The sequence below is a fragment of the Rattus norvegicus genome, chromosome 11 (assembly GCF_021556685.1).
Source record: "Rattus norvegicus strain SHRSP/BbbUtx chromosome 11, alternate assembly SHRSP_T2T, whole genome shotgun sequence".
Classification (NCBI taxonomy): domain Eukaryota; kingdom Metazoa; phylum Chordata; class Mammalia; order Rodentia; family Muridae; genus Rattus; species Rattus norvegicus.
This window is the reverse complement of record NC_141544.1, coordinates 66,032,927-66,060,628: the sequence shown is the minus strand read 5'-3', so window position 1 is coordinate 66,060,628 and position 27,702 is coordinate 66,032,927. Positions and strand designations below refer to the sequence as shown.

Here is a 27,702-nt window from a genome sequence, read left to right as displayed (position 1 = left end):
AAGTGCACTGTAAATGTGAAGTAGAAAATGCATATGAGGCATATATCCTTCCTAATACATATGAAACTGTCAATAAGTGGTGACTAATATTGTCATGGACTTATTCTCCTATGAAAACATGTGCCCAGATATCCTTAGCTTCAGATTAAGAGGGTGTAAGTGACCTTTAAATATCTTGCACTGTGTGATGCTGAACTATAGCATGTGTGTAGACAGATTGACACAGGACTCAGCATGCACTTGGCAGTCCAATAGGAAGAACATTCATTGCAGAAGATGACATAGTTCAAGTTCCTGGGATTCTGAATGCTCTAAAGAGGTGAGAACAATGAGTCTACAAGTCTGGATACAATCTCCTTCCCCGCTAGGCAGCATCATAGACATTTGTGTGTCCTTAGTGTCATGTGCACCAGAACCAGGACCAACACCATGAGAGAATTACTAGCTAGCAGACAACTGCAACATTTACATTAACACTTACTGTGCTCTAGGTGGTGTGTGAAGCAGTTCATAGATATATCAGCTCATTTAATCTGTTTTCTTTATCTCTGTCACTATGGTGGTACTAGTCCTTCTCTTTCAGAAACAAGGAAACTGAGGCTCACAGTTTTAAACTGTAGTCCAAGTTACATGGTTATGTCTGTCTGACCTTCATTATATACCCATGAGGATCTTTATGATTCTGGGTCATGACACCAGTCCTTGTCTCAAGAGCTATGGACTTGTCTTAGTGTCCTGGAACATGGACAGAATTCTGACATCTGGACTCAGTGCTGACGTCAAACTCTTCATAATTACTTTAAGAAAATTTTGTCTATTACAGATGAAGCTTCAGACATCATTTACTTTGGAACATCCAAGAAACGGTTGTCAACCTTGAAGTTCATCGGGCAATATGGCAATGGGCTGAAGAGGTGAGAATTGTTTCCCCCTAAGATACACACTATTTGCTGATACTGAAAACAATATGCAGGCAGGGTTTTGTTTGTTTGTTTGTTTGTGTTTTTTTTTTAACAATCTAGCACTAGTGGCTGAGTTTTAGGGACCATCTAAATTCACTTTGGAATCTTTATACCCAAAATTGACTCAGCTCTTTGTACCATTAAAGAGCTTTTCTAGAAGTTTAATGAGAACTTTAATTAAAGAGCTTTTGTAGAACAAGTTGAGTCTTTCACAGGCATCCAAAAGCAGTCCAGTGTCTTTACATGCTCATGTTTTTCAAAAACATATTTGAGCATGGGTGTGGTATCTGCAGCTTTCTTTAGTTTGCTTCAATGTAAGTGAGACGTGTGTGGTTCCATCCAGGGCCCCATAATTGTTCTTCTGTGCCTTGGCTGGAAACTTCTCCCAGGCAGCTGAATCTCAAGGAAAAGTGTCAGGCTGGATCTGCTGTAATTCGTCTGTTCTACTCTGAGAAGTAAAGAAATATTTGTGCACTCCTGGGGATGAGTGAAGCAGATGGGTTATGGGAAAGAACAACTTGTAACAGTAAACAAAATAACGACCCATTTCTTCTCTATTGGGGTCTGTATGTAAACCACTGTGCTCCCCATGTTTAATATAGCGGCTCCATGAGAATTGGCAAAGACTGTATTCTTTTCACAAAGAAGGAAGAGACCATGACCTGTCTGTTCTTCTCTCAGACTTTCTGTGAAAAAGAAGGTCTCACTGAGGTAAGAGATGGGGCTTCCGTTCCATTTCCATGGCAACGGTGCAGTTCTCATTTACCCTCTCAGGAGGTGAAGGAGGCTGTAACTCCTTGCAGATTACGACTTAGAAATTTGGGCATATGTTTGAGGAATGGACAGAAGGTGCCTGTACACACTGGGGTCACCAGAGGCCTTTTTTAGAGAACTTAATTTTGTTCTCCTTGTGCCTGAATTTCCCAGAATAAGAAGCTGTCTCTGGCACAGTAATATTTCTTGGAGAAGCCTCCAGAGACCTTTCTGCTGTTTTGTGACACACACAGTTTATCAGTTTTTAAATAAATAAACCATTGGGTTCAAAGACTTAGAACACATCTATAAAGAAACCGAATGCGAAATAGACTTAAATTGCTAATTCTACTGACAACATCTTCAACTCTCATAGCCGAACTTCAGACAATGTATTAATTTACAGTGTTTAAGTTCTGGTATGAATGCCAATTGTAATCCAACACCATATGCATATTACAAATACTATCTGCTTAGCAATGGTTAGATTCTGTGGATGGAAAAAAGCACAGCTAAAGACGGTCACTAATAAAATGTTTCAGCCTTATTACAAGGTAAGTCAGACACACAGAAATTGGTTAAATAACAAAACTGGAGTGCTGTGGGAAGAAATTCAGTGAGTATGTGTGGCTGTTATTACCAAAATGTTATAGAAAGCAGCAGTGGAGGGAGAGATTAGAGAGCCTTGAGTGGCCAGTGAAGGTTTTATGGAGACAATATATGTGACTCATGTCTGGGCAGGCTGGTCTGTGAAGATGGGTGTGGGCTTTGAACAGTGTGGCCTGCTGCAGAGGTTGGGTCTGGACCACAGCAACAACCTTTCATCAAATAGGACCTTAATCTCTCTCTCTCTCTCTCTCTCTCTCTCTCTCTCTCTCTCTCTCTCTCTCTCACACACACACACACACACACACACAGTGTCATGCGTACTCCTATGTTCAGGCTGTGAAGGGTGACATCATGTCACCTTAGAGTACATCACCAATTATTTCATGCTTGTTTTTCTTTATGAAGCTTTTGTCTTACCTAGAATGAACAGTTATTTAGTGTTGTGTGTGCTTACTTTGGTCACTAGTAATGTGCTCAGTTTTCCATGGTTGCATCAGTTAGTTCACCCCAGCCTCACACAGAAGTCAGGTCCAACTTCCTCAGTAAACTCTGCTGTTGAGCCCTCCCCTCCCTATGGTTCATGCCTCTGCCATCCAAGGGGTTGATATTCAGCTGCCTTCATCCTGTGTGTCAACATCTCCCAACCTCGCTAATGTCAGCTCTTAGATTCTAAATCTCCTGTGTGTGCATTGCTCCCTTTTGGTGTAACACACTGTATACTTGATTCCTGAGCCAGAGAGCAAGTGAGACTTGTACAAACATCTTTTCAACCTACCTTTTCCTCAGTTTAATTAAAGTTACTTTGACACAGGGTCTCATTAAATTGCCAAGGTTGACCTTGAACTTGTGAGCCCTCTACCTCTATCTTCTGAGTAGAGGGTTTACAGACATATACCACCAAGGCCAATTTACTCTGCAGGTTTCAACAATGTTCTCTTAAGACTTTGTCTTCTTGAAATTTGATGGCTTCTGTTTCCACAGGTTATTTTAAAAACCTGTTTCTATTTATCATACCAGAAGCTTTTAAAAAAGACTATTTATTCTTTAAGAATTTTCCACAATATATTTTGACCATATCCATTTGCCTCATTGCAAACTCCTCCCAGATTCTCCCCTACCTCCCTGCCCACCCACCTTCATGTTCTCTGTTTTCTTAGAGGGGTTTTGTGCCTATTAATCCTAAATACTTCAAAGGTTAACCTATTGAAAGTGCTGAGATCGTGGGCAGGGATGGGCAGCTGGAGTGCTGTAATCTAACCAGATGTTTTATTGGGGGGGGGAACTCTACTTATTTTCATTCATTTTTATTTGTGTGCATGTGTGTTCACCCCCCCCCCCCTCTCTCTCTCTCTCTCTCTCTCTCTCTCTCTCTCTCTCTCTCTGTGTTTTGACCTGTTGTGCCACCATGGTATGTATATGGGAAATCAGAGGACAACTCATGGGAATTGTTTCTTCTACCTTGTGTGTCATCCCAGGGGTTGGTGACAAATGCTTTTCCCCAGTGGGCCATCTCAGCAGCTCTGACAATGAAAATTAAAAAAAGAAACAAAAAACCCCAAATCTGAGTAAACCTTCCCCCTACACACGTATCTGTCTACTTATAAATCTAGGCTTCAGGAAGATTACTTTTAACCTAGTGTTTTGAAATTTGGAAGAAGAATGGAATAAACTGGAATAGAACAAAGAAATGTTAGTATATGTATATTTCATAATAAATTGTTGTATTTTTAAAAACTAGGTTGTAGTTCCAATACCTTCATGGCTCACGAGAACAAGAGAGAGTATCACCGATGACACACAGAAGTTCTCCACGGAATTGTCCATCATTTACAAATACTCCCCATTTAAAACTGAAGCTGAATTGATGCAGCAGTTTGACATGATCTACGGGAGATGTGGTAAGGTTATCAAAAGCAACATTTTCGATGGAAGCATTTCTTTTCATGCTTTTTGGCATCAATGACCTTGAGTGCAGGATCACGTGAGGGCGGCTGCTCATTTTTATCCACATGAGTGTTATCTTGAAAGAATCCAGATACAATTTATCGTAAGTTCTTGACAGAAAGAGAAAGGATCCAACTTGAGCTTCTGAATGAGCAGAGGGTGCCAAAGGCTATGCCCACAGGGATCCTCGGCTCTGAACTTTATAGCAGAGTTAACTGTCCACTGTATCTTCCAAGTTTGTGTGACGCTGTTTTGCTAAGAGAATTAACAATAATGAGAGGATGCAATAGTGCACTACCATCTAGGGGAGGGGGAATAAGCGAACCTTCGTCTATACTCTTCTCCCAGGCTGACGGATCTGTCCCTCGTTTCTTTCTTTTTTTTTAATAATTATTTTTCATTTTTTTAACTTTATGAACTTGAGTATTTCTTATTTACATTTCGATTGTTGTTCCCCTTCCCGGTTTCCGGGCCAACATCCCCCTAAACCCTCCCCCTCCCCTTCTATATGGACTTCCCCTCCCCATCCTCCCCCCATTGCCACCCTCCCCCCAACAATCACATTCAGTAGGTGTTCAGTCTTGGCAGGACCAAGGGCTTCCCCTTCCACTGGTGCTCTTACTAGGATATTCATTGCTACCTATGAGGTCAGAGTCCAGGGTCAGTCCATGTATAGTCTTTGGTTAGTGGCTTAGTCCGTGGAAGCTCTGGTTGGTTGGCATTGTTGTTCATATGTGGTCTCGAGCCCCTTCAAGCTCTTCCAGTTCTTTCTCTGATTCCTTCAACTGGGGCCCCGTTCTCAGTTCAGTGGTTTGCTGCTGGCATTCGCCTCTGTGTTTGCTGTATTCAGGGTGTGTCTGCTGTCAGTGTTCTCTTGATCTCTAGACTGCACTGGTGACTAGAAATTTCCTTGTGTCACTCTTTCTCTAGACATTTACTATTTTCATTTCTGGAAACATGAAAAAAAGAGTCTGCTTTAGCAATGTTTTGGCTAATATAATATTTGTAGAAAGATTTTGATAATTTTTCCAACTTGGTCTGCTTTATCTCTGAGATGCCTTCTATAACCCATAGCATCATAATATTTCAAAAATATTTTTACTTCTTTCCTTCTATCATTGAGAAAAAATGGTGGTGATTAAATTAGTATTTAAATATTAGCATAAATATTACAATGTTTTTGTCTTAGGTTAGACTGTGAAGTAATGGCTTTCATGGTATTTTTAGATGTGTCCTTACATTTTCTTCTCATCCTTTCCCCTCTCTCATGGCCTCCTCCCTGCTCAAGCTGGACTCTTTCAATCCCTGAGTTAGTCCCATGTCTGCTTCCTTATCATTACATTCCATTACATTCTCTGCCTTTCCCCTCCATTAATAGCTTTTCCTCCCTGTCACATTTTTTTCCATCGTACTCCTTCACATACATAAATACTTGTATATGTACACAAACATGTAGTATTAAGTGTAGGATCTTCATATGAATGAAAACAAGAAGGACTTACACATCTTAATGATCATTTAGTCTCTCAGAGGACTTCCCATTGTGAAGCACTCACATAAATATTAGTAAAGTAGGTTTTATTTTTGCTTATTTTATTATGCTTATGAATTCCATTGGATAAATAAGGAAAATAAGGTTTTTGTTGATTTTATATGTGTATACATGGTTTTATGATCATTTTATTCCCTCATTACCATCTCTTTCTCCTCTTACTGCTGTGTGCTCCCTTCTCATCTAGTCCATGCCTACTTTTATGTCTTTGCTTGTGAGTGGAGCTTTTAAGGTCACTCCACTGTTCAATAATTAATCCAGGATTCAGAAACAGGCATTTTGAATACAACCTTCTCTTTCTTAGCCCCTATACTGTTCTCCTTACCAAAAGAAGTATAATTAATTTCCCTTTTCAATTTCTTTGAAACTCACACTAGCCTTCACATTGTAGACAGTTTTGTGAATAGTTTGGACATTTTTGATTAATGATGCCTTGGGGCAGGAGCCAAGGAGTTATAGCCATAGGCCAAATTTGACACATTGTATCTATTTATTTACTCTATTTTTAAGTACAAAAAAAGTATAATACTATAAAATGAAAAACCATTGTATTGAAGTTAATTGAGACAAGGCATCAAAAAATAAGAGCCCCAAGAAAAGGGGCAGGAATCAGAAACCCACTCACACATTCAGAAATCCCATAAAAATTACTAAAGTGAAAGCTATAGTATATATGATGTGGAGGACTTGGTGCAGACTCATGTAGACTGTGCATGCTGCTTCAGTCTTTGTGAGTTTATATTAGCTTTGCTCAGTTGTTTTGACGGGCTTTGTTCTCCTGGTGTCCTCTATCCCTTCTGTTTCCCCAACTCCTTCTGCTTCCTTTCCTGTGGCATTCCCTTAGCTCTGAGGGGAGGCATCTCATTTAAAGCTATGTGTTTCGAGGTCTTTCTCTGTGTGTAATGTCTTACTATGGGTCTCTGCATTTGTTCCCATCTGTTGTAGGAGGAAGCCCTCTGGTGATGGATGAATAAGGTACCAATCCATGAGTATAGCAGGGTGTCATTAGGAGTTATTTTATTATTACTTTTTTCTTTTTAGAGCAGTACATTTGGTTTACTGGAGGTCTCTGGGCTATCTAGTCTCTGCTTCTTGGTCATCAAGGCAGTGTTAGGTATGAATTCAATATCATGGAGTGGGGTGTAAATCAAATCACATATCAGTCGGTTACTTCCACAAGGTTTGTGCTGCCATTGCTCTAGCATATTTTGCAGGCAGGACAGATTGTAGATCGTAAGTTTTATGGTTGGCTTGTGTGGTTTCTTTTCTTTTCTTTTTTTTTCGGAGCTGGGGACTGAACCCAGGGCCTTGCGCTTGCTAGGCAAGCGCTCTACCATGAGCTAAATCCCCAACCCCTCTTTTTTTCTCTTTTTTAAAACTTTTCTGTTTTAGAAGTCTGCAGAATACCTGTGTCATAGACACCAGAACATCGAGGTGAAGTTTCTATGTAGGCACCAACTCGACCTCTCCATGTTCAATGAGTTGTGGGTGTTGTCTTCAGCAATGGGACCTTGCTGTTAGTTTATAGAAAGCAACTTATTATCTTGGCAACAGCCTGGTAGATCCAACCCAGTTCTACCCCTTGGTGACAAGAGATCACCAGTGGGGATTCTGTCTCCTTCATTATTTGGAGACTTCATTAGGATCACCTTATTATTATAGGAAGTTTCCACTGCACTGTTTCCATTCTGCTCCTGAAATGGTCCTCAGATGCTCTTCAGTTCTAGCTGTCACTGCCCTCATTCCCTCCATCAATCCTATATCCTCTCCCTGTTCCCATTCCCACAGTATCCTCCTGTTCTCGTCCTTGTTCCTCTAATCCACCCATAAAGTCTATCCTGTTTTTCCCTGCAAGGGAGATCCATGTGTGCCTCTTAGTCTCTTCCTCCATGCCTGACAGCTCTGGGTATATGGATTGTAGCATGGTTTTTCATTTATATAATGGCTAATATCCAGATGTAAGTTAATACACACCATATATATGTTTCAGAGTCTGGGTTACCTCACTCAAAATAATTTATTTTTACTTCCATCCATTTGCTTGCAGATTTCATGGTGTCATTTTTAAAAAGAGCTGAGTAATATACATTGTACAAACATACCACATTTTCTTTATGCATTCTGTTGTTGAAGGACATCTAGGTTGTTTCTGATTTCTGGTTATTATAAAAAGAGCAGGAGCGGATATGGTTAAGCAAGTGTCCTTGTTACCACAAGGATGAGGTTTCCTTTGGGTATATTATCAAGAGTGATGTAGCTGGATCTTGAGGTAGATGGATTCTCATCTTTCTGAGGAACCACCATATTGATTCCCATAGTGACTGTACAAATTTTCACTCCCACCAACAAATAGAGGAGTGGTCCCCGTGCTCCACATCATCACCAGCCTGAGCTGTCACTTGTATTACTGATCTTAGCTGTTCTGGAAGGTATAAGATGGTATATCAAAGTAGTTTTGATTTGCATTTCTCTGATAGCTAAGCTCATTGTATAATTCTTAGAGTGTTTCTCAGCCATTTGAGTTTTCTCTTTTGGGAATTCTGTTTAGATATGCACCCCATTTTTAAATTGGGCTATTTGGTTTTTCTTTTTTTTTTAACATTTTATTGCTTATTTTATTTATTTACATTTCAAATGTTATCCCCCTTCCCGGTTTCCCACTAACCCCTCCACAAACCTGCTATCCCCTCCTCTTCTCCCTTGCTTCTAAGAAGATGCTCCCCCACCCAACCACCCACTCTTGCCTCACTTCCCTAGCATTCTCCTATGCTGGGGCATGAAACTTTCACAGAACCAAAGGCCTCCCGTCCAATTGATGCCAGATAACATCATCTTCTGCTACATAGGCAGCTGGAGCCATGGGTCACTCCATGTGCACTCTTTGGATGGTGGTTTAGTCCTTGGGAGCTCTGGGGTTCTGGTTGATTGATATTGTTGTTCTTCTATGGGGTTGCAAACCCCTTCAGCTCCTTCAGTCCTTCCCCTTACTCCTCCATTGTGGTCCCCATGCTCAGTCTGATGGTTGACTGCAAGCATCTGCCTCTGTGTGTCAGGCTCTGGCAGAGCCTCTCAGGAGACAGCTATATCAAGCTCCTGTCAGCAAACACTTCTTGGGAGGAAGAGAGGAGGGGAAGAGGAAAAAATGTGGGGGCAGGATCAGGTGTGGGAAGAGATGGGGAGATATACAGAGGGTCAGGAGAGTGAACAGAACAATGGGGAATGGGGAGCTGGGGAGTTGTCAACAGAAAATCCCAGATGCTAGGAAAGCAAGAGGCTCCCAGGACCCAATGGGGTTTAGAGTAGCTGAAATACCCAACGAAGAGGAGAGAGAACCTGTAGAGACCATATCCAGAGGTTAGGCACAGACCCCAGTTTAGGGATTGGGCCACCCATCCTTCTCAAAAATTTTAACCCAGGGTTGCTCCTGGTAAAAGAAATACAGAGACAAATAGTGGAGCAGAGACTGAAAGAAAGGCCATCCAGAGACTGCCCCACCTGGGGATCCATCCCATATGCAGCCACCAAACCCAGTCACTGTTGCTGATGCCAAGAAGTGCTTGCTGACAGGAGTTACTTGTTTTGTTGATATCAAGGTTTTTGAATTCTTCATATATTTTGGATTTTAGCCTTCTATTAGATATGGAGTTGGTAAAAAAAAAAGTCTTCCCATTTTTCAGGTTTTGGCTTTGTTCAAATGCTGGTATTCGTTGTCATGCAGAAGCTTTTCTGTTTCATGAGGGTCCCATTGATTAATTGTTGATCTTAGTGCCTGTGTTAACACTATTCTCTTCAGGATATTGTTTCCTGTATCAATGAGCTCAAGGCTGTTTTTTACTTTCTCTTCTATCAGGTTTAGGGTACCTGGTTATATGTTCAGATTTTTGACCCATTTGTAGTAGATGTGGGGTGATGAATATGGATGTATTTGCATTCTTCTACATCAATCAGTACCATTTGTGGAAGATGATGTCATTTTTCCAGATTGTATTTCTGGATATTTTGTCCAAAATTAGGTATCCATAGATATGTGGGTTTATTTTGAGTCTTCAGTTTGATTTCTCTGATTACCATCTGTTTTTATAACAATACCATGCTGATTTTATTACTGTAGCTTTGTGGTATACCTCAAGATCAGGAATGGTGAGACTTTTTTTTTTTCTTCTTCAAGCAGTTTACTCAGAAACCTTGATACAATCTTCTGACCCCAGGGAGCCCCCGCACCACACTTAAATAGCTAGCGCTGGCCAATCCTAGCAAGCCACGTGGATCATGCAGATAGGCTGTCACTATTGGAAGCTAGCAGGCCAGGCAGGCATAGCCAAATAAGGACTTGTTTACTACAAGGAGCGCTCACCCTCGGGAGGGTGGAAGGCGGAAACCAGTGCCATCTTTGAGGCGTGGCACGTCGCAGCTCCCTACAGTTCCCCCTTTTTGTTTAATTAATCAAGCAGGCAAAGGCACCACTGAGTGTGGCGACCCCCTCGTCTTAGGATCATCCCTTCATTAAACCCGTCTCAGGACACCTCGTCGCCCACAAGGTTCCATGCCTTAGGTAGAAGGGAAGTTGCCTGTCACTGGGCAGGGTCACTCACACATACTCAGGGGCGAGGTGCAACTAGGTCTTCTGAATGACCGTAAGCCAGGCTTGAGGGGACTGTCCTGCTTCAATGGCTGTAAATGCCTGTACTATCATAAACGCGTGCCACCTCTGAACAAACCTCATTCTACAGAGACACCACAGGCTCACTAGGGAGACCAGCAGCAAGAGTCCAGCTAGGGCTCCCATACCCACCCACTTCCTCAGATGATTCATAGCAGCACAATCCAAGATGACAATCCCGTAGCCAGTCTAGCATCCGCACGTGTGGAGTTCATGGTCATGATGAACTGATCCATCACACGTAGCTGATCCATTAAGAAATTGAATTCTCCAGTCCAATTACCTAAAAGATAACTTGACAACTCTTTAGACAAATTAGAGGAGTGGGCTTAAAGGTCATGAGGTATCGGCATGAGTCTCGGAAACACTGATAGTATCCCCCACCGGGGCTCCGTTTGGACCACCATTTGGGTCACACTGAGAAGTGTCAGCAACAGCAGGATCTTCATTCTTGTTGTATCTCCTGGTCAATCTTTCAGGGACCCACAACGGATCTTTCCGGTCCTGAGGAAACACACAAACAGACCCTCTTGCCCACGACAACACAGGATCTGGCCCATGCCATAAGCCAGTGATCACATCTTTCTATTTCACATAACCTTTCTTTTTTTTTTTAATTTTATTTTTTTTTTATTATTAACTTGAGTATTTCTTATATACATTTCGAGTGTTATTCCCTTGCCCAGTTTCCGGGCAAACATCCCCCTCCCCCCTCCCCTTTCTTATCGGTGTTCCCCTCCCCACCCTCCCCCCATTATCCACCTCCCCCCAACAGTCTAGTTCACTGGGGGTTCAGTCTTAGCAGGACCCAGGGCTTCCCCTTCCACTGGTGATCTTGCTAGGATATTCATTGCTACCTATGAGGTCAGAGTCCAGGGTCAGTCCATGTATAGTCTTTAGGTAGTGGCTTATTCCCTGGAAGCTCTGGTTGCTTGGCATTGTTGTACATATGGGGTCTCGAGCCCCTTCAAGCTCTTCCAGTTCTTTCTCTGATTCCTTCAACGGGGGTCCTATTCTCAGTTCAGTGGTTTGCTGCTGGTATTCGCCTCTGTATTTGCTGTATTCTGGCTGTGTCTCTCAGGAGCGATCTACATCCGGCTCCTGTCGGTCTGCACTTCTTTGCTTCATCCATCTTGTCCAATTGGATGGCTGTATATGCATGGGCCACATGTGGGACAGACTCTGAAATGGTGTTCCTTCAGTCTCTGTTTTAATCTTTGCCTCTCTCTTCCCTGCCAAGGGTATTCTTGTTCCCCTTTTAAAGAAGGAGTGAACCATTCACATTTTGATCATCTGTCTTGAGTTTCATTTGTTCTAGGCATTTAGGGTAATTCAAGCATTTGGGCTAATAGCCACTTATCAGTGAGTGCATACCATGTATGTCTTTCTGTGTTTGGGTTAGCTCATTCAGGATGATATTTTCCAGTTCCAGCCATTTGCCTACGAATTTCATAAAGTCGTTGTTTTTGATAGCTGAGTAATATTCCATTGTGTAGATGTACCACATTTTCTGTATCCATTCCTCTGTTGAAGGGCATCTGGGTTCTTTCCAGCTTCTGGCTATTATAAATAAGGCTGCAATGAACATAGTGGAGCACGTGTCTTTTTTATATGTTGGGGCATCTTTTGGGTATATGCCCAAGAGAGGTATAGCTGGATCCTCAGGCAGTTCAATGTCCAATTTTCTGAGGATCCTCCACACTGATTTCCAGAATGGTTGTACCAGTTTGCAATCCCACCAACAATGGAGGAGTGTTCCTCTTTCTCCACATCCTCGCCAACATCTGTTGTCCCCTGAGTTTTTGATCATAGCCATTCTCACTGGTGTGAGGTGAGAAATCTCAGGGTTGTTTTGATTTGCATTTCCCTTATGACTAAAGATGTTGAACATTTCTTTAGGTGTTTCTCCGCCATTCGGCATTCCTCAGCTGTGAATTCTTTGTTTAGCTCTGAGCCCCATTTTTTAATAGGGTTATTTGTTTCCCTGCGGTCTAACTTCTTGAGTTCTTTGTATATTTTGGATATAAGGCCTCTATCTGTTGTAGGATTGGTAAAGATCTTTTCCCAATCTGTTGGTTGCCGTTTTGTCCTAACCACAGTGTCCTTTGCCTTACAGAAGCTTTGCAGTTTTTTTTTTTTTTTTTTTTATTAACTTGAGTATTTCTTATATACATTTCGAGTGTTATTCCCTTTCCCGGTTTCCGGGCAAACATCCCCCTCCCCCCTCCCCTTCCTTATGGGTGTTCTCCTCCCAACCCTCCCCCCATTGCCGCCCTCCCCCCCATAGACTAGTTCACTGGGGGTTCAGTCTTAGCAGGACCCAGGGCTTCCCCTTCCACTGGTGCTCTTACTAGGATATTCATTGCTACCTATGGGGTCAGAGTCCAGGGTCAGTCCATGTATAGTCTTTAGGTAGTGGCTTAGTCCCTGGAAGCTCTGGTTGCTTGGCGTTGCTGTACTTTTGGGGTCTCGAGCCCCTTCAAGCTCTTCCAGTTCTTTCTCTGATTCCTTCAATAGGGGACCTATTCTCAGTTCAGTGGTTTGCTGCTGACATTCGCCTCTATATTTGCTGTATTCTGGCTGTGTCTCTCAGGAGCGATCTACATCCGGCTCCTCTCGGTCTGCACTTCTTTGCTTCATCCATCTTGTCTAATTGGGTGGCTGTATATGTATGGGCCACATGTGGGGCAGGCTCTGAATGGGTGTTCCTTCAGTCTCTGTTTTAATCTTTGCCTCTCCCTTCCCTGCCAAGGGTATTCTTTTTCCTCATTTAAAGAAGGAGTGAAGCATTCACATTTTGATCATCCGTCTTGAGTTTCGTTTGTTCTAGGGATCTAGGGTAATTCAAGCATTTGGGCTAATAGCCACTTATCAATGAGTGCATACCATGTATGTCTTTCTGTGATTGGGTTAGCTCACTCAGGATGATATTTTCCAGTTCCAACCATTTGCCTACGAATTTCATAAACTCGTTGTTTTTGATAGCTGAGTAATATTCCATTGTGTAGATGTACAACATTTTCTGTATCCATTCCTCTGTTGAAGGGCATCTGGGTTCTTTCCATTTTCTGGCTATTATAAATAAGGCTGCGATGAACATAGTGGAGCACGTGTCTCTTTTATATGTTGAGGCATCTTTTGGGTATATGCCCAAGAGAGGTATAGCTGGATCCTCAGGCAGTTCAATGTCCAATTTTCTGAGGAACCTCCAGACTGATTTCCAGAATGGTTTTACGAGTCTGCAATCCCACCAACAATGGAGGAGTGTTCCTCTTTCTCCACATCCTCGCCAGCATCTGCTGTCACCTGAGTTTTTGATCTTAGCCAATCGCACTGGTGTGAGGTGAAATCTCAGGGTTGTTTTGATTTGCATTTCCCTTATGACTAAAGATGTTGAACATTTCTTTAGGTGTTTCTCAGCCATTCGGCATTCCTCAGCTGTGAATTCTTTGTTTAGCTCTGAACCCCATTTTTTAATAGGGTTATTTGTTTCCCTGCGGTCTAACTTCTTGAGTTCTTTGTATATTTTGGATATAAGGCCTCTATCTGTTGTAGGATTGGTAAAGATCTTTTCCCAATCTGTTGGTTGCTGTTTTGTCCTAACCACAGTGTCCTTTGCCTTACAGAAGCTTTGCAGTTTTATGAGATCCCATTTGTCGATTCTTGATCTTAGAGCATGAGCCATTGGTGTTTTGTTCAGGAAATTTTTTCCAGTGCCCATGTGTTCCAGATGCTTCCCTAGTTTTTCTTCTATTAGTTTGAGTGTGTCTGGTTTGATGTGGAGGTCCTTGATCCACTTGGACTTAAGCTTTGTACAGGGTGATAAGCATGGATCGATCTGCATTCTTCTACAGGTTGACCTCCAGTTGAACCAGCACCATTTGCTGAAAATGCTATCTTTTTTCCATTGGATGGTTTTGGATCCTTTGTCAAAAATCAAGTGACCATAGGTGTGTGGGTTCATTTCTGGGTCTTCAATTCTATTCCATTGGTCTATCTGTCTGTCTCTGTACCAATACCATGCAGTTTTTATCACTATTGCTCTGTAATACTGCTTGAGTTCAGGGATAGTGATTCCCCCTGAAGTCCTTTCATTGTTGAGGATAGCTTTAGCTATCCTGGGTTTTTTGTTATTCCAGATGAATTTGCAAATTGTTCTGTCTAACTCTTTGAAGAATTGGATTGGTATTTTGATGGGGATTGCATTGAATCTGTAGATTGCTTTTGGTAAAATGGCCATTTTTACTATATTAATCCTGCCAATCCATGAGCATGGGAGATCTTTCTATCTTCTGAGGTCTTCTTCAATTTCCTTCTTCAGTGTCTTGAAGTTCTTATTGTACAGATCTTTTACTTGCTTTGTTAAAGTCACTCCGAGGTACTTTGTATTATTTGGGTCTATTATGAAGGGTGTCGTTTCCCTAATTTCTTTCTCGGCTTGTTTCTCTTTTGTATAGAGGAAGGCAACTGATTTATTTGAGTTAATTTTATACCCAGCCACTTTGCTGAAGTTGTTTATCAGCTTTAGTAGTTCTCTGGTGGAACTTTTGGGATCACTTAAATATACTATCATATCATCTGCAAATAGTGATATTTTGACTTCTTCTTTTCCGATCTGTATCCCCTTGACATCCTTTTGTTGTCTGATTGCTCTGGCTAGAACTTCAAGAACTATATTGAATAAGTAGGGAGAGAGTGGGCAGCCTTGTCTAGTCCCTGATTTTAGTGGGATTGCTTCAAGTTTCTCTCCATTTAGTTTAATGTTAGCACCTGGTTTGCTGTATATGGCTTTTACCATGTTCAGGTATGGGCCTTGAATTCCTATTCTTTCCAGGACTTTTATCATGAAGGGGTGTTGAATTTTGTCAAATGCTTTCTCAGCGTCTAATGAAATGATCATGTGGTTTTGTTTTTTCAGTTTGTTTATATAATGGATCACGTTGATGGTTTTCCGTATATTAAACCATCCCTGCATGCCTGTGATGAAGCCTACTTGGTCATGGTGGATGATTGTTTTGATGTGCTCTTGGATTCGGTTTGCCAGAATTTTGTTGAGTATTTTTGCGTCGATATTCATAAGGGAAATTGGTCTGAAGTTCTCTTTCTTTGTTGTGTCTTTGTGTGGTTTAGGTATAAGAGTAATTGTGGCTTCATAGAAGGAATTCGGTAGTGCTCCATCTGTTTCAATTTTGTGGAATAGTTTGGATAATATTGGTATGAGGTCTTCTATGAAGGTTTGATAGAATTCTGCACTAAACCCATCTGGACCTGGGCTCTTTTTGGTTGGGAGACCTTTAATGACTGCTTCTATTTCCTTAGGAGTTATGGGGTTGTTTAACTGGTTTATCTGTTCCTGATTTAACTTCGATACCTGGTATCTGTCTAGGAAATTGTCCTTTTCCTGAAGATTTTCAAGTTTTGTTGAATATAGGTTTTTATAGTAAGATCTGATGATTTTTTGAATTTCCTCTGAATCTGTAGTTATGTCTCCCTTTTCATTTCTGATTTTGTTAATTTGGACGCACTCTCTGTGTCCTCTCGTTAGTCTGGCTAAAGGTTTATCTATCTTGTTGATTTTCCCAAAGAACCAACTTTTGGTTCTGTTGATTCTTTCTGTGGTCCTTTTTGTTTCTACTTGGTTGATTTCAGCTCTGAGTTTGATTATTTCCTGCCTTCTACTCCTCCTGGGTGTGTTTGCTTCTTTTTGTTCTAGAGCTTTTAGGTGTGCTGTCAAGCTGCTGACATATGCTCTTTCCTGTGTCTTTCTGCAGGCACTCAGCGCTATGAGTTTTCCTCTTAGTACAGCTTTCATTGTGTCCCATAAGTTTGGGTATGTTGTACCTTCATTTCATTGAATTCTAAAAAGTTTTTAATTTCTTTCTTTATTTCTTCCTTGACCAGGTTATCATTGAGTAGAGCATTGTTCAATTTCCACGTATATGTGGGCATTCTTCCCTTATTGTTATTGAAGACCAGTTTTAGGCCGTGGTGGTCCGATAGCACGCATGGGATTATTTCTATCTTTCTGTACCTGTTGAGGCCCGTTTTTTGACCAATTATATGGTCAATTTTGGAGAAAGTACCATGAGGAGCTGAGAAGAATTATATCCTTTTGCTTTAGGATAGAATGTTCTATAAATATCCGTTAGGTCCATTTGGCTCATGACTTCTCTTAGTCTGTCTACATCACTGTTTAATTTCTGTTTCCATGATCTGTCCATTGATGAGAGTGGGGTGTTGAAATCTCCCACTATTATTGTGTGAGGTGCAATGTGTGTTTTGAGCTTTAGTAAGGTTTCTTTTACGTATGTAGGTGCCCTTGTATTTGGGGCATAGATATTTAGGATTGAGAGTTCATCTTGTTGGATTTTTCCTTTGATGAATATGAAGTGTCCTTCCTTATCTTTTTTGATGACTTTTAGTTGGAAATTGATTTTATTTGATATTAGAATGGCTACTTCAGCTTGCTTCTTCTGACCATTTGCTTGGAAAGTTGTTTTCCAGCCTTTCACTCTGAGGTAGTGTCTGTCTTTGTCTCTGAGGTGTGTTTCCTGTAGGCAGCAGAATGCAGGGTCCTCGTTGCGTATCCAGTTTGTTAATCTATGTCTTTTTATTGGGGAGTTGAGGCCATTGATATTGAGAGATATTAAGGAATAGTGATTATTGCTTTCCGTTATATTCATATTTGGATGTGAGGTTATGTTTGTGTGCTTTCATTCTCTTTGTTTTGTTGCCAAGACGATTAGTTTCTTGCTTCTTCTAGGGTATAGCTTGCCTCCTTATGTTGGGCTTTACCATTTATTATCCTTTGTAGTGCTGGATTTGTAGAAAGATATTGTGTAAATTTGGTTTTGTCATGGAATATCTTGGTTTCTCCATCAATGTTAATTGAGAGTTTTGCTGGATACAGTAACCTGGGCTGGCATTTGTGTTCTCTTAGGGTCTGTATGACATCAGTCCAGGATCTTCTGGCCTTCATAGTTTCTGGCGAGAAGTCTGGTGTGATTCTGATAGGTCTGCCTTTATATGTTACTTGACCTTTTTCCCTTACTGCTTTTAATATTCTTTCTTTATTTTGTGCGTTTGGTGTTTTGACTATTATATGATAGTAGGTGTTTCTTTTCTGGTCCAATCTATTTGGAGTTCTGTAGGCTTCTTGTATGCCTATGGGTATCTCTTTTTTTAGGTTAGGGAAGTTTTCTTCTATGATTTTGTTGAAGATATTTACTGGTCCTTAGAGCTGGGAGTCTTCACTCTCTTCTATACCTATTATCCTTAGGTTTGATCTTCTCATTGAGTCCTGGATTTCCTGTATGTTTTGGACCAGTAGCTTTTTCCGCTTTACATTATCTTTGACAGTTGAGTCAATGATTTCTATGGAATCTTCTGCTCCTGAGATTCTCTCTTCCATCTCTTGAATTCTGTTGGTGAGGCTTGTATCTACAGCTCCTTGTCTCTTCTTTTGGTTTTCTATATCCAGGGTTGTTTCCATGTGTTCTTTCTTGATTGCTTCTATTTCCATTTTTAATTCCTTCAACTGTTTGATTGTGTTTTCCTGGAATTCTTTCAGGGATTTTTGCGATTCCTCTCTGTAGGCTTCTACTTGTTTATTAATGTTTTCCTGTGTTTCCCTAAGTGTGTTCATGTCTTTCTTGAAGTCCTCCAGCATCATGATCAAATATGATTTTGAAACTATATCTTGCTTTTCTGGTGTGTTTGGATATTCCATGTTTGTTTTGGTGGGAGAATTGGGCTCTGATGATGGCATTTAGTCTTGGTTTCTGTTGCTTGGGTTCCTGCGCTTGCCTCTCGCCATCAGATTATCTCTAGTGTTACTTTGTTCTGCTATTTCTGACAGTGGCTAGACTGTCCTATAAGCCTGTGTGTCAGGAGTGCTGTAGAACTGTTTTCCTCTCTTTCAGTCAGTTATGGGGACAGAGTGTTCTGCTTTCGGGCGTGTAGTTTTTCCTCTCTACAGGTCTTCAGCTGTTCCTGTGGGCCTGTGTCTTGAGTTCACCAGGCAGCTTTCTTGCAGCAGACAAGTTGGTCTTACCTGTGGTCCCGAGGCTCAAGTTTGCTCGCGGGGTGCTGCCCAAGGGCTCTCTGTGGCGGCAGCAACCAGGAAGACCTGTGCCGCCCCTTCCGGGAGCTTCAGTGCACCAGGGTTCCAGATGGCCTTGGTGTTTTCCTCTGGCGTCCGAGATGTATGTACAGAGAGCAGTCTCTTCTGGTTTCCCAGGTTTGTCTGCCTCTCTGAAGGTTCAGCTCTCCCTCCCACGGGATTTGGGTGCAGAGAACTGTTTATCCGGTCTGTTTCCCTCAGGTTCCTGTGGTGTCTCTGAGACTTTTTATAGTTTCTTTATTGTTCAGGATTTATTTTAGCTATCTGGATTTTGGCTATCCTTGGTTTTAATTTTTTCTTTTTCTTTTTCTTTTTTTTATTAACTTGAGTATTTCTTATATACATTTCAAGTGTTATTCCCTTTCCCGGTTTCCAGGCAAACATCCCCCTTCCCCCCTCCCCTTTCTTATGGGTGTTCCCCTCCCAACCCTACCCCCATTGCCGCCCTCCCCCCATAGTCTAGTTCACTGGGGGTTCAGTCTTAGCAGGACCCAGGGCTTCCCCTTCCACTGGTGCTCTTACTAGGATATTCATTGCTACCTATGGGGTCAGAGTCCAGGGTCAGTCCATGTATAGTCTTTAGGTAGTGGCTTAGTCCCTGGAAGCTCTGGTTGCTTGACATTGTTGTACTTTTGGGGTCTCGAGCCCCTTCAAGCTCTTCCAGTTCTTTCTCTGATTCCTTCAACGGGGGACCTATTCTCAGTTCAGTGGTTTGCTGCTGGCATTCGCCTCTGTATTTGCTGTATTCTGGCTGTGTCTCTCAGGAGCGATCTACATCCGGCTCCTGTCGGTCTGCACTTCTTTGCTTCATCCATCTTGTCTAATTGGGTGGCTGTATATGTATGGACCACATGTGGGGCAGGCTCTGAATGGGTGTTCCTTCAGTCTCTGGTTTTTTTTGTTTTTTTTTTTGTTTTTTTTTCTTTTTTCTTTTTTTTTATTAACTCGAGTATTTCTCTTTTTTTTGATTTTTTTTATTTTTTATTAACTTAAGTATTTCTTATATACATTTCGAGTGTTATTCCCTTTCCCGGTTTCCGGGCAAACATCCCCCTTCCCCCTCCCCTTCCTTATGGGTGTTCCCCTCCCAACCCTCCCCCCATTGCCGCCCTCTCCCCATAGACTAGTTCACTGGGGGTTCAGTCTTAGCAGGACCCAGGGCTTCCAATTCCACTGGTGCTCTTACTAGGATATTCATTGCTACCTATGGGGTCAGAGTCCAGGGTCAGTCCATGTATAGTCTTTAGGTAGTGGCTTAGTCCCTGGAAGCTCTGGTTGCTTGGCATTGTTGAACTTTTGGGGTCTTGAGCCCCTTCAAGCTCTTCCAGTTCTTTCTCTGATTCCTTCAACAGGGGACCTATTCTCAGTTCAGTGGTTTGCTGCTGGCATTCGCCTCTGTATTTGCTGTATTCTGGCTGTGTCTCTCAGGAGCGATCTACATCCGGCTCCTGTCGGTCTGCACTTCTTTGCTTCATCCATCTTGTCTAATTGGGTGGCTGTGTATGTATGGGCCACATGTGGGGCAGGCTCTGAATGGGTGTTCCTTCAGTCTCTGTTTTAATCTTTGCCTCTCCCTTCCCTGCCAAGGGTATTCTTTTTCCTCATTTAAAGAAGGAGTGAAGCATTCACATTTTGATCATCCGTCTTGAGTTTCGTTTGTTCTAGGGATCTAGGGTAATTCAAGCATTTGGGCTAATAGCCACTTATCAATGAGTGCATACCATGTATGTCTTTCTGTGATTGGGTTAGCTCACTCAGGATGATATTTTCCAGTTCCAACCATTTGCCTACGAATTTCATAAACTCGTTGTTTTTGATAGCTGAGTAATAGTCCATTGTGTAGATGTACCACATTTTCTGTTTCCATTCCTCTGTTGAAGGGCATCTGGGTTCTTTCCAGTTTCTGGCTATTTTAAATAAGGCTGCGATGAACATAGTGGAGCACATGTCTCTTTTGTATGTTGAGGAATCTTTTGGGTATATGCCCAAGAGAGGTATAGCTGGATCCTCATGCAGTTCAATTTCCAATTTTCTGAGGAACCTCCAGACTGATTTCCAGAATGGTTTTACCAGTCTGCATTCCCACCAACAATGGAGGAGTGTTCCTCTTTCTCCACATCCTCGCCAGCATCTGCTGTCACCTGAGTTTTTGATCTTAGCCATTCTCACTGGTGTGAGGTGAAATCTCAGGGTTGTTTTGATTTGCATTTCCCTTATGACTAAAGATGTTGAACATTTCTTTAGGTGTTTCTCAGCCATTCGGCATTCCTCAGCTGTGAATTGTTTGTTTAGCTCTGAACCCCATTTTTTAATAGGGTTATTTGTTTCCCTGCGGTCTAACTTCTTGAGTTCTTTGTATATTTTGGATATAAGGCCTCTATCTGTTGTAGGATTGGTAAAGATCTTTTCCCAATCTGTTGGTTGCCGTTTTGTCCTAACCACAGTGTCCTTTGCCTTACAGAAGCTTTGCAGTTTTATGAGATCCCATTTGTCGATTCTTGATCTTAGAGCATAAGCCATTGGTGTTTTGTTCAGGAAATTTTTTCCAGTGCCCATGTGTTCCAGATGCTTCCCTAGTTTTTCTTCTATTAGTTTGAGTGTGTCTGGTTTGATGTGGAGGTCCTTGATCCACTTGGACTTAAGCTTTGTACAGGGTGATAAGCATGGATCGATCTGCATTCTTCTACATGTTGACCTCCAGTTGAACCAGCACCATTTACTGAAAATGCTATCTTTTTTCCATTGGATGGTTTTGGCTCCTTTGTCAAAAATCAAGTGACCATAGGTGTGTGGGTTCATTTCTGGGTCTTCAATTCTATTCCATTGGTCTATCTGTCTGTCTCTGTACCAGTACCATGCAGTTTTTATCACTATTGCTCTGTAATACTGCTTGAGTTCAGGGATAGTGATTCCCCCTGAAGTCCTTTCATTGTTGAGGATAGCTTTAGCTATCCTGGGTTTTTTGTTATTCCAGATGAATTTGCAAATTGTTCTGTCTAACTCTTTGAAGAATTGGATTGGTATTTTGATGGGGATTGCATTGAATCTGTAGATTGCTTTTGGTAAAATGGCCATTTTTACTATATTAATCCTGCCAATCCATGAGCATGGGAGATCTTTCCATCTTCTGAGGTCTTCTTCAATTTCTTTCCTCAGTGTCTTGAAGTTCTTATTGTACAGATCTTTTACTTGCTTGGTTAAAGTCACACCGAGGTACTTTGTATTATTTGGGTCTATTATGAAGGGTGTCGTTTCCCTAATTTCTTTCTCGGCTTGTTTCTCTTTTGTATAGAGGAAGGCAACTGATTTATTTGAGTTAATTTTATACCCAGCCACTTTGCTGAAGTTGTTTATCAGCTTTAGTAGTTCTCTGGTGGAACTTTTGGGATCACTTAAATATACTATCATATCATCTGCAAATAGTGATATTTTGACTTCTTCTTTTCCGATCTGTATCCCCTTGACATCCTTTTGTTGTCTGATTGCTCTGGCTAGAACTTCAAGAACTATATTGAATAAGTAGGGAGAGAGTGGGCAGCCTTGTCTAGTCCCTGATTTTAGTGGGATTGCTTCAAGTTTCTCTCCATTTAGTTTAATGTTAGCACCTGGTTTGCTGTATATGGCTTTTACCATGTTCAGGTATGGGCCTTGAATTCCTATTCTTTCCAGGACTTTTATCATGAAGGGGTGTTGAATTTTGTCAAATGCTTTCTCAGCGTCTAATGAAATGATCATGTGGTTTTGTTTTTTCAGTTTGTTTATATAATGGATCACGTTGATGGTTTTCCGTATATTAAACCATCCCTGCATGCCTGTGATGAAGCCTACTTGGTCATGGTGGATGATTGTTTTGATGTGCTCTTGGATTCGGTTTGCCAGAATTTTGTTGAGTATTTTTGCGTCGATATTCATAAGGGAAATTGGTCTGAAGTTCTCTTTCTTTGTTGTGTCTTTGTGTGGTTTAGGTATAAGAGTAATTGTGGCTTCATAGAAGGAATTCGGTAGTGCTCCATCTGTTTCAATTTTGTGGAATAGTTTGGATAATATTGGTATGAGGTCTTCTATGAAGGTTTGATAGAATTCTGCACTAAACCCATCTGGACCTGGGCTCTTTTTGGTTGGGAGACCTTTAATGACTGCTTCTATTTCCTTAGGAGTTATGGGGTTGTTTAACTGGTTTATCTGTTCCTGATTTAACTTCGATACCTGGTATCTGTCTAGGAAATTGTCCTTTTCCTGAAGATTTTCAAGTTTTGTTGAATATAGGTTTTTATAGTAAGATCTGATGATTTTTTGAATTTCCTCTGAATCTGTAGTTATGTCTCCCTTTTCATTTCTGATTTTGTTAATTTGGACGCACTCTCTGTGTCCTCTCGTTAGTCTGGCTAAAGGTTTATCTATCTTGTTATTTTCCCAAAGAACCAACTTTTGGTTCTGTTGATTCTTTCTGTGGTCCTTTTTGTTTCTACTTGGTTGATTTCAGCTCTGAGTTTGATTATTTCCTGCCTTCTACTCCTCCTGGGTGTGTTTGCTTCTTTTTGTTCTAGAGCTTTTAGGTGTGCTGTCAAGCTGCTGACATATGCTCTTTCCTGTGTCTTTCTGCAGGCACTCAGCGCTATGAGTTTTCCTCTTAGTACAGCTTTCATTGTGTCCCATAAGTTTGGGTATGTTGTACCTTCATTTCATTGAATTCTAAAAAGTTTTTAATTTCTTTCTTTATTTCTTCCTTGACCAGGTTATCATTGAGTAGAGCATTGTTCAATTTCCACGTATATGTGGGCATTCTTCCCTTATTGTTATTGAAGACCAGTTTTAGGCCGTGGTGGTCCGATAGCACGCATGGGATTATTTCTATCTTTCTGTACCTGTTGAGGCCCGTTTTTTGACCAATTATATGGTCAATTTTGGAGAAAGTACCATGAGGAGCTGAGAAGAATTATATCCTTTTGCTTTAGGATAGAATGTTCTATAAATATCCGTTAGGTCCATTTGGCTCATGACTTCTCTTAGTCTGTCTACATCACTGTTTAATTTCTGTTTCCATGATCTGTCCATTGATGAGAGTGGGGTGTTGAAATCTCCCACTATTATTGTGTGAGGTGCAATGTGTGTTTTGAGCTTTAGTAAGGTTTCTTTTACGTATGTAGGTGCCCTTGTATTTGGGGCATAGATATTTAGGATTGAGAGTTCATCTTGTTGGATTTTTCCTTTGATGAATATGAAGTGTCCTTCCTTATCTTTTTTGATGACTTTTAGTTGGAAATTGATTTTATTTGATATTAGAATGGCTACTTCAGCTTGCTTCTTCTGACCATTTGCTTGGAAAGTTGTTTTCCAGCCTTTCACTCTGAGGTAGTGTCTGTCTTTGTCTCTGAGGTGTGTTTCCTGTAGGCAGCAGAATGCAGGGTCCTCGTTGCGTATCCAGTTTGTTAATCTATGTCTTTTTATTGGGGAGTTGAGGCCATTGATATTGAGAGATATTAAGGAATAGTGATTATTGCTTTCCGTTATATTCATATTTGGATGTGAGGTTATGTTTGTGTGCTTTCATTCCCTTTGTTTTGTTGCCAAGACGATTAGTTTCTTGCTTCTTCTAGGGTATAGCTTGCCTCCTTATGTTGGGCTTTACCATTTATTATCCTTTGTAGTGCTGGATTTGTAGAAAGATATTGTGTAAATTTGGTTTTGTCATGGAATATCTTGGTTTCTCCATCTATGTCAATTGAGAGTTTTGCAGGATACAGTAACCTGGGCTGGCATTTGTGTTCTCTTAGGGTCTGTATGACATCAGTCCAGGATCTTCTGGCCTTCATAGTTTCTGGCGAGAAGTCTGGTGTGATTCTGATAGGTCTGCCTTTATATGTTACTTGACCTTTTTCCCGTAATGCTTTTAATATTCTTTCTTTATTTTGTGCATTTGGTGTTTTGACTATTATGTGACGGGAGGTGTTTCTTTTCTGGTCCAATCTATTTGGAGTTCTGTAGGCTTCTTGTATGCCTATGGGTATCTCTTTTTTTAGGTTAGGGAAGTTTTCTTCTATGATTTTGTTGAAGATATTTACTGGTCCTTAGAGCTGGGAGTCTTCACTCTCTTCTATACCTATTATCCTTAGGTTTGATCTTCTCATTGAGTCCTGGATTTCCTGTATGTTTTGGACCAGTAGCTTTTTCTGCTTTACATTATCTTTGACAGTTGAGTCAATGATTTCTATGGAATCTTCTGCTCCTGAGATTCTCTCTTCCATCTCTTGTATTCTGTTTGTGAAGCTTGTATCTACAGCTCCTTGTCTCTTCTTTTGGTTTTCTATGTCCAGGGTTGTTTCCATGTGTTCTTTCTTGATTGCTTCTATTTCCATTTTTAATTCCTTGAACTGTTTGATTGTGTTTTCCTGGAATTCTTTCAGGGATTTTTGCGTCTTCTCTCTATGGGCTTCTACTTGTTTATTTATGTTTTCCTGGAATTCTTTCAGGCATTTTTGCGATACCTCTCTTTAGGCTTCTACTTTTTCTCTAAGGGAGTTCTTCACGTCTTTCTTGAAGTCTTCCAGCATCATGATCAAAAATGATTTTGAAACTCGATCTTGCTTTTCTGGTGTGTTTGGATATTCCATGTTTGTTTTGATGGGAGAATTGGGCTCCGATGGTGCCATGTAGTCATGGTTTCTGTTGCTTGGGTTCCTGCGCTTGCCTCTTGCCATCAGATTATCTCTAGTGTTACTTTGTTCTGCTATTTCTGACAGTGGCTAGACTGTCCTATAAGCCTGTGTGTCAGGAGTGCTGTAGACCTGTTTTCCTCTCTTTCAGTCAGTTATGGGGACAGAGTGTTCTGCTTTCGGGCGTGTAGTTTTTCCTCTCTACAGGTCTTCAGCTGTTCCTGTGGGCCTGTGTCTTGAGTTCTCCAGGCAGCTTTCTTGCAGCAGACAATTTGGTCTTATCTGTGGTCCCGAGGCTCAAGTTCGCTCGTGGGGTGCTGCCCACGGGCTCTCTGCGGCGGCAGCAACCAGGAAGACTTGTGCCGCCCCTTCTGGGAGCTTCAGTGCACCAGGGTTCCAGATGGTCTTTGGCTTTTTCCTCTGGCGTCCGAGATGTGTGTGCAGAGAGCAGTCTCTTCTGGTTTCCCAGGCTTGTCTGCCTCTCTGAAGGTTTAGCTCTCCCTCCCACGGGATTTGGGTTCAGAGAACTGTTTATCCGGTCTGTTTCCTTCAGGTTCCGGAGGTGTCTCAGGCAGGGGTCCTGCCGCTCCTGGGCCCTCCCCCCGGGAGCCCAGAGGCCTTATACAGTTTCCTCTTGGGCCAGGGATGTGGGCAGGGGTGAGCAGTGTTGGTGGTCTCTTCCACTCTGCCGCCTCAGGAGTGCCTACCTGACCAGGCGGTTGGGTCTCTCTCTCACGGGGTCTGGGAGCAGAGAGCTGCTCTTAATTTTTTCTTATGAAGTTGAGAATTATTCTTTGAAGATTTGTGAAGAATTGTCTTGAAATTTTGATGGGGACTGCACTGAATTTGTAGATTGCATTTGAACCTTTTTATTATATTAATCCTACCAGTTATTAACATGGAAGAGATTCCCATCTTCTGATATCTTCTTCAGCTTCCTCTTTAAAGACTTGAAGCACTTAGCACATACATGCTTGGATAGAGTCACGCCAAGATATTTTACATTGTTTAAGGCTGTTATGAAAAGTGTTATTTCTCTTACTTCTTTCTCAGTCTCTCATTTGTACTTAGGAGAACTACTGATTTTTGTGGGTTAATCTTATCCAGCCACTTTGCTAAAGGTCTTAGTTGCTGTAGGAATTCCTTAGTAGAATTTTTTAGGGTCACATATATTAGCTATTATCTGCAAATAAGGATAATTTAATTTCTTCCTTTCTAGTTTGTATCCCTTTGATATCCTTCAGTTTTCTTATTGTTCTAGCTAAGACTTAAAGTGCTATATTGAATAGGTATGGAGAGAGTAGACAAACTTTTCTTCTTCCTGATTCTAGTTGAATTGCTTTGAATTTCTCTTCACTTAAGTTGATATTGGTTATGGACTTGCTGTAAACTGCCTGTATTTTGTCGAGATATGTACTGTGTTTTCATTATTGTAGTTAACTTCCTTTGGTTGGAGTTTTTCTTCTAGCACCTGTAGGGTTGGGTTTGTAGATAAATATTGTTTATACTTTGTTTTATAATGAAATTTTTTTTCATTTAGAATGATTGAGAGTTTTGATGGATATAATAGTCTGGGATGGACTCTGTGATCTTTTAGAGTTTACAGTCCATCTATTCAGACCTTTCTGACTTTTAAACTCTCTATCATGAAGCCAGGTATAATTCTGATAGATTTACCTTTATATGTAACTTGGTCTTTTTCCTTTGCATCATTTTTTAATTGCATTTTTATTTACATTTTAAATGTTATCCCTTTTCTTGGTTTCCCCTCCAGAAACCTGATATCCCACCCACCCCCTGCTTCTATGAGGGTGCTTTCTCCAGCACCCACCCACTCCCTCCCACCTCCCTACCCTGACATTGCCCTACACTGGGGCATCAATCCTTGTGAGGACCAAGGGCCTCTCTTCCCATTGATGCCCAACAAGGTTATCCTCTGCTACATATGTGGATGGAGCCATCCCTGTGTTCTCTTGGGATGCTGGTTTGGTCTCTGAGATCTCTGAGGGGTCTGGTTGGTTGATATTATGTCCTTATGTTGTTGCAGATCCCTTCAGCTACTTCAGTCCTTTCTCTAACTCCTCCATTGGAGTCCCTGTTCTCAGTTCAATGGTTGGCTGCAAGCATCCGCATCTGTATTTATAAGACTCTGGCAGAGCCTCTCAGCAGACACCTATATCAGGCTCCTGTCAGCATACACATCTTGGCATTTGCAATATTGTCTGGGTTTGGTAGCTGTTTATGGGATGCATATCCATGTGTGGCAGTTTCTGGATGGCCTTTCAATCTCTGCTTTATACTTTGTCTCCATATTTCCCCCTGTGAGTATTTTTGTTCCCCCTTCTAAGATGGTCTGAAGCATCCATACTTTAGTCTTTCTTCTTCTTGACTTCATGTGGTTTGTAAATTGTTTCTTGGTTATTCACAGCTTTGGGGCTAATATCCAC

At 41.4% G+C, this 27,702-nt stretch overlaps 1 protein-coding gene across 2 annotated transcripts in view; it reads left to right on the top strand.

Annotated features, from left to right (window-relative positions):
- Morc1 (MORC family CW-type zinc finger 1) overlaps positions 1-27,702 on the top strand; it is a 205,898-nt gene that overhangs the window by 24,025 nt on the left and 154,171 nt on the right. For both annotated transcript variants that reach the window (XM_087576598.1, NM_001172090.1), the window contains exons 5-7: positions 824-914; positions 1,565-1,673; positions 4,063-4,222. In XM_087576598.1, coding sequence (XP_087432724.1) covers positions 824-914; positions 1,565-1,673; positions 4,063-4,222 — 360 coding nt within the window. The remainder of the gene's footprint in view (positions 1-823; positions 915-1,564; positions 1,674-4,062; positions 4,223-27,702) is intronic.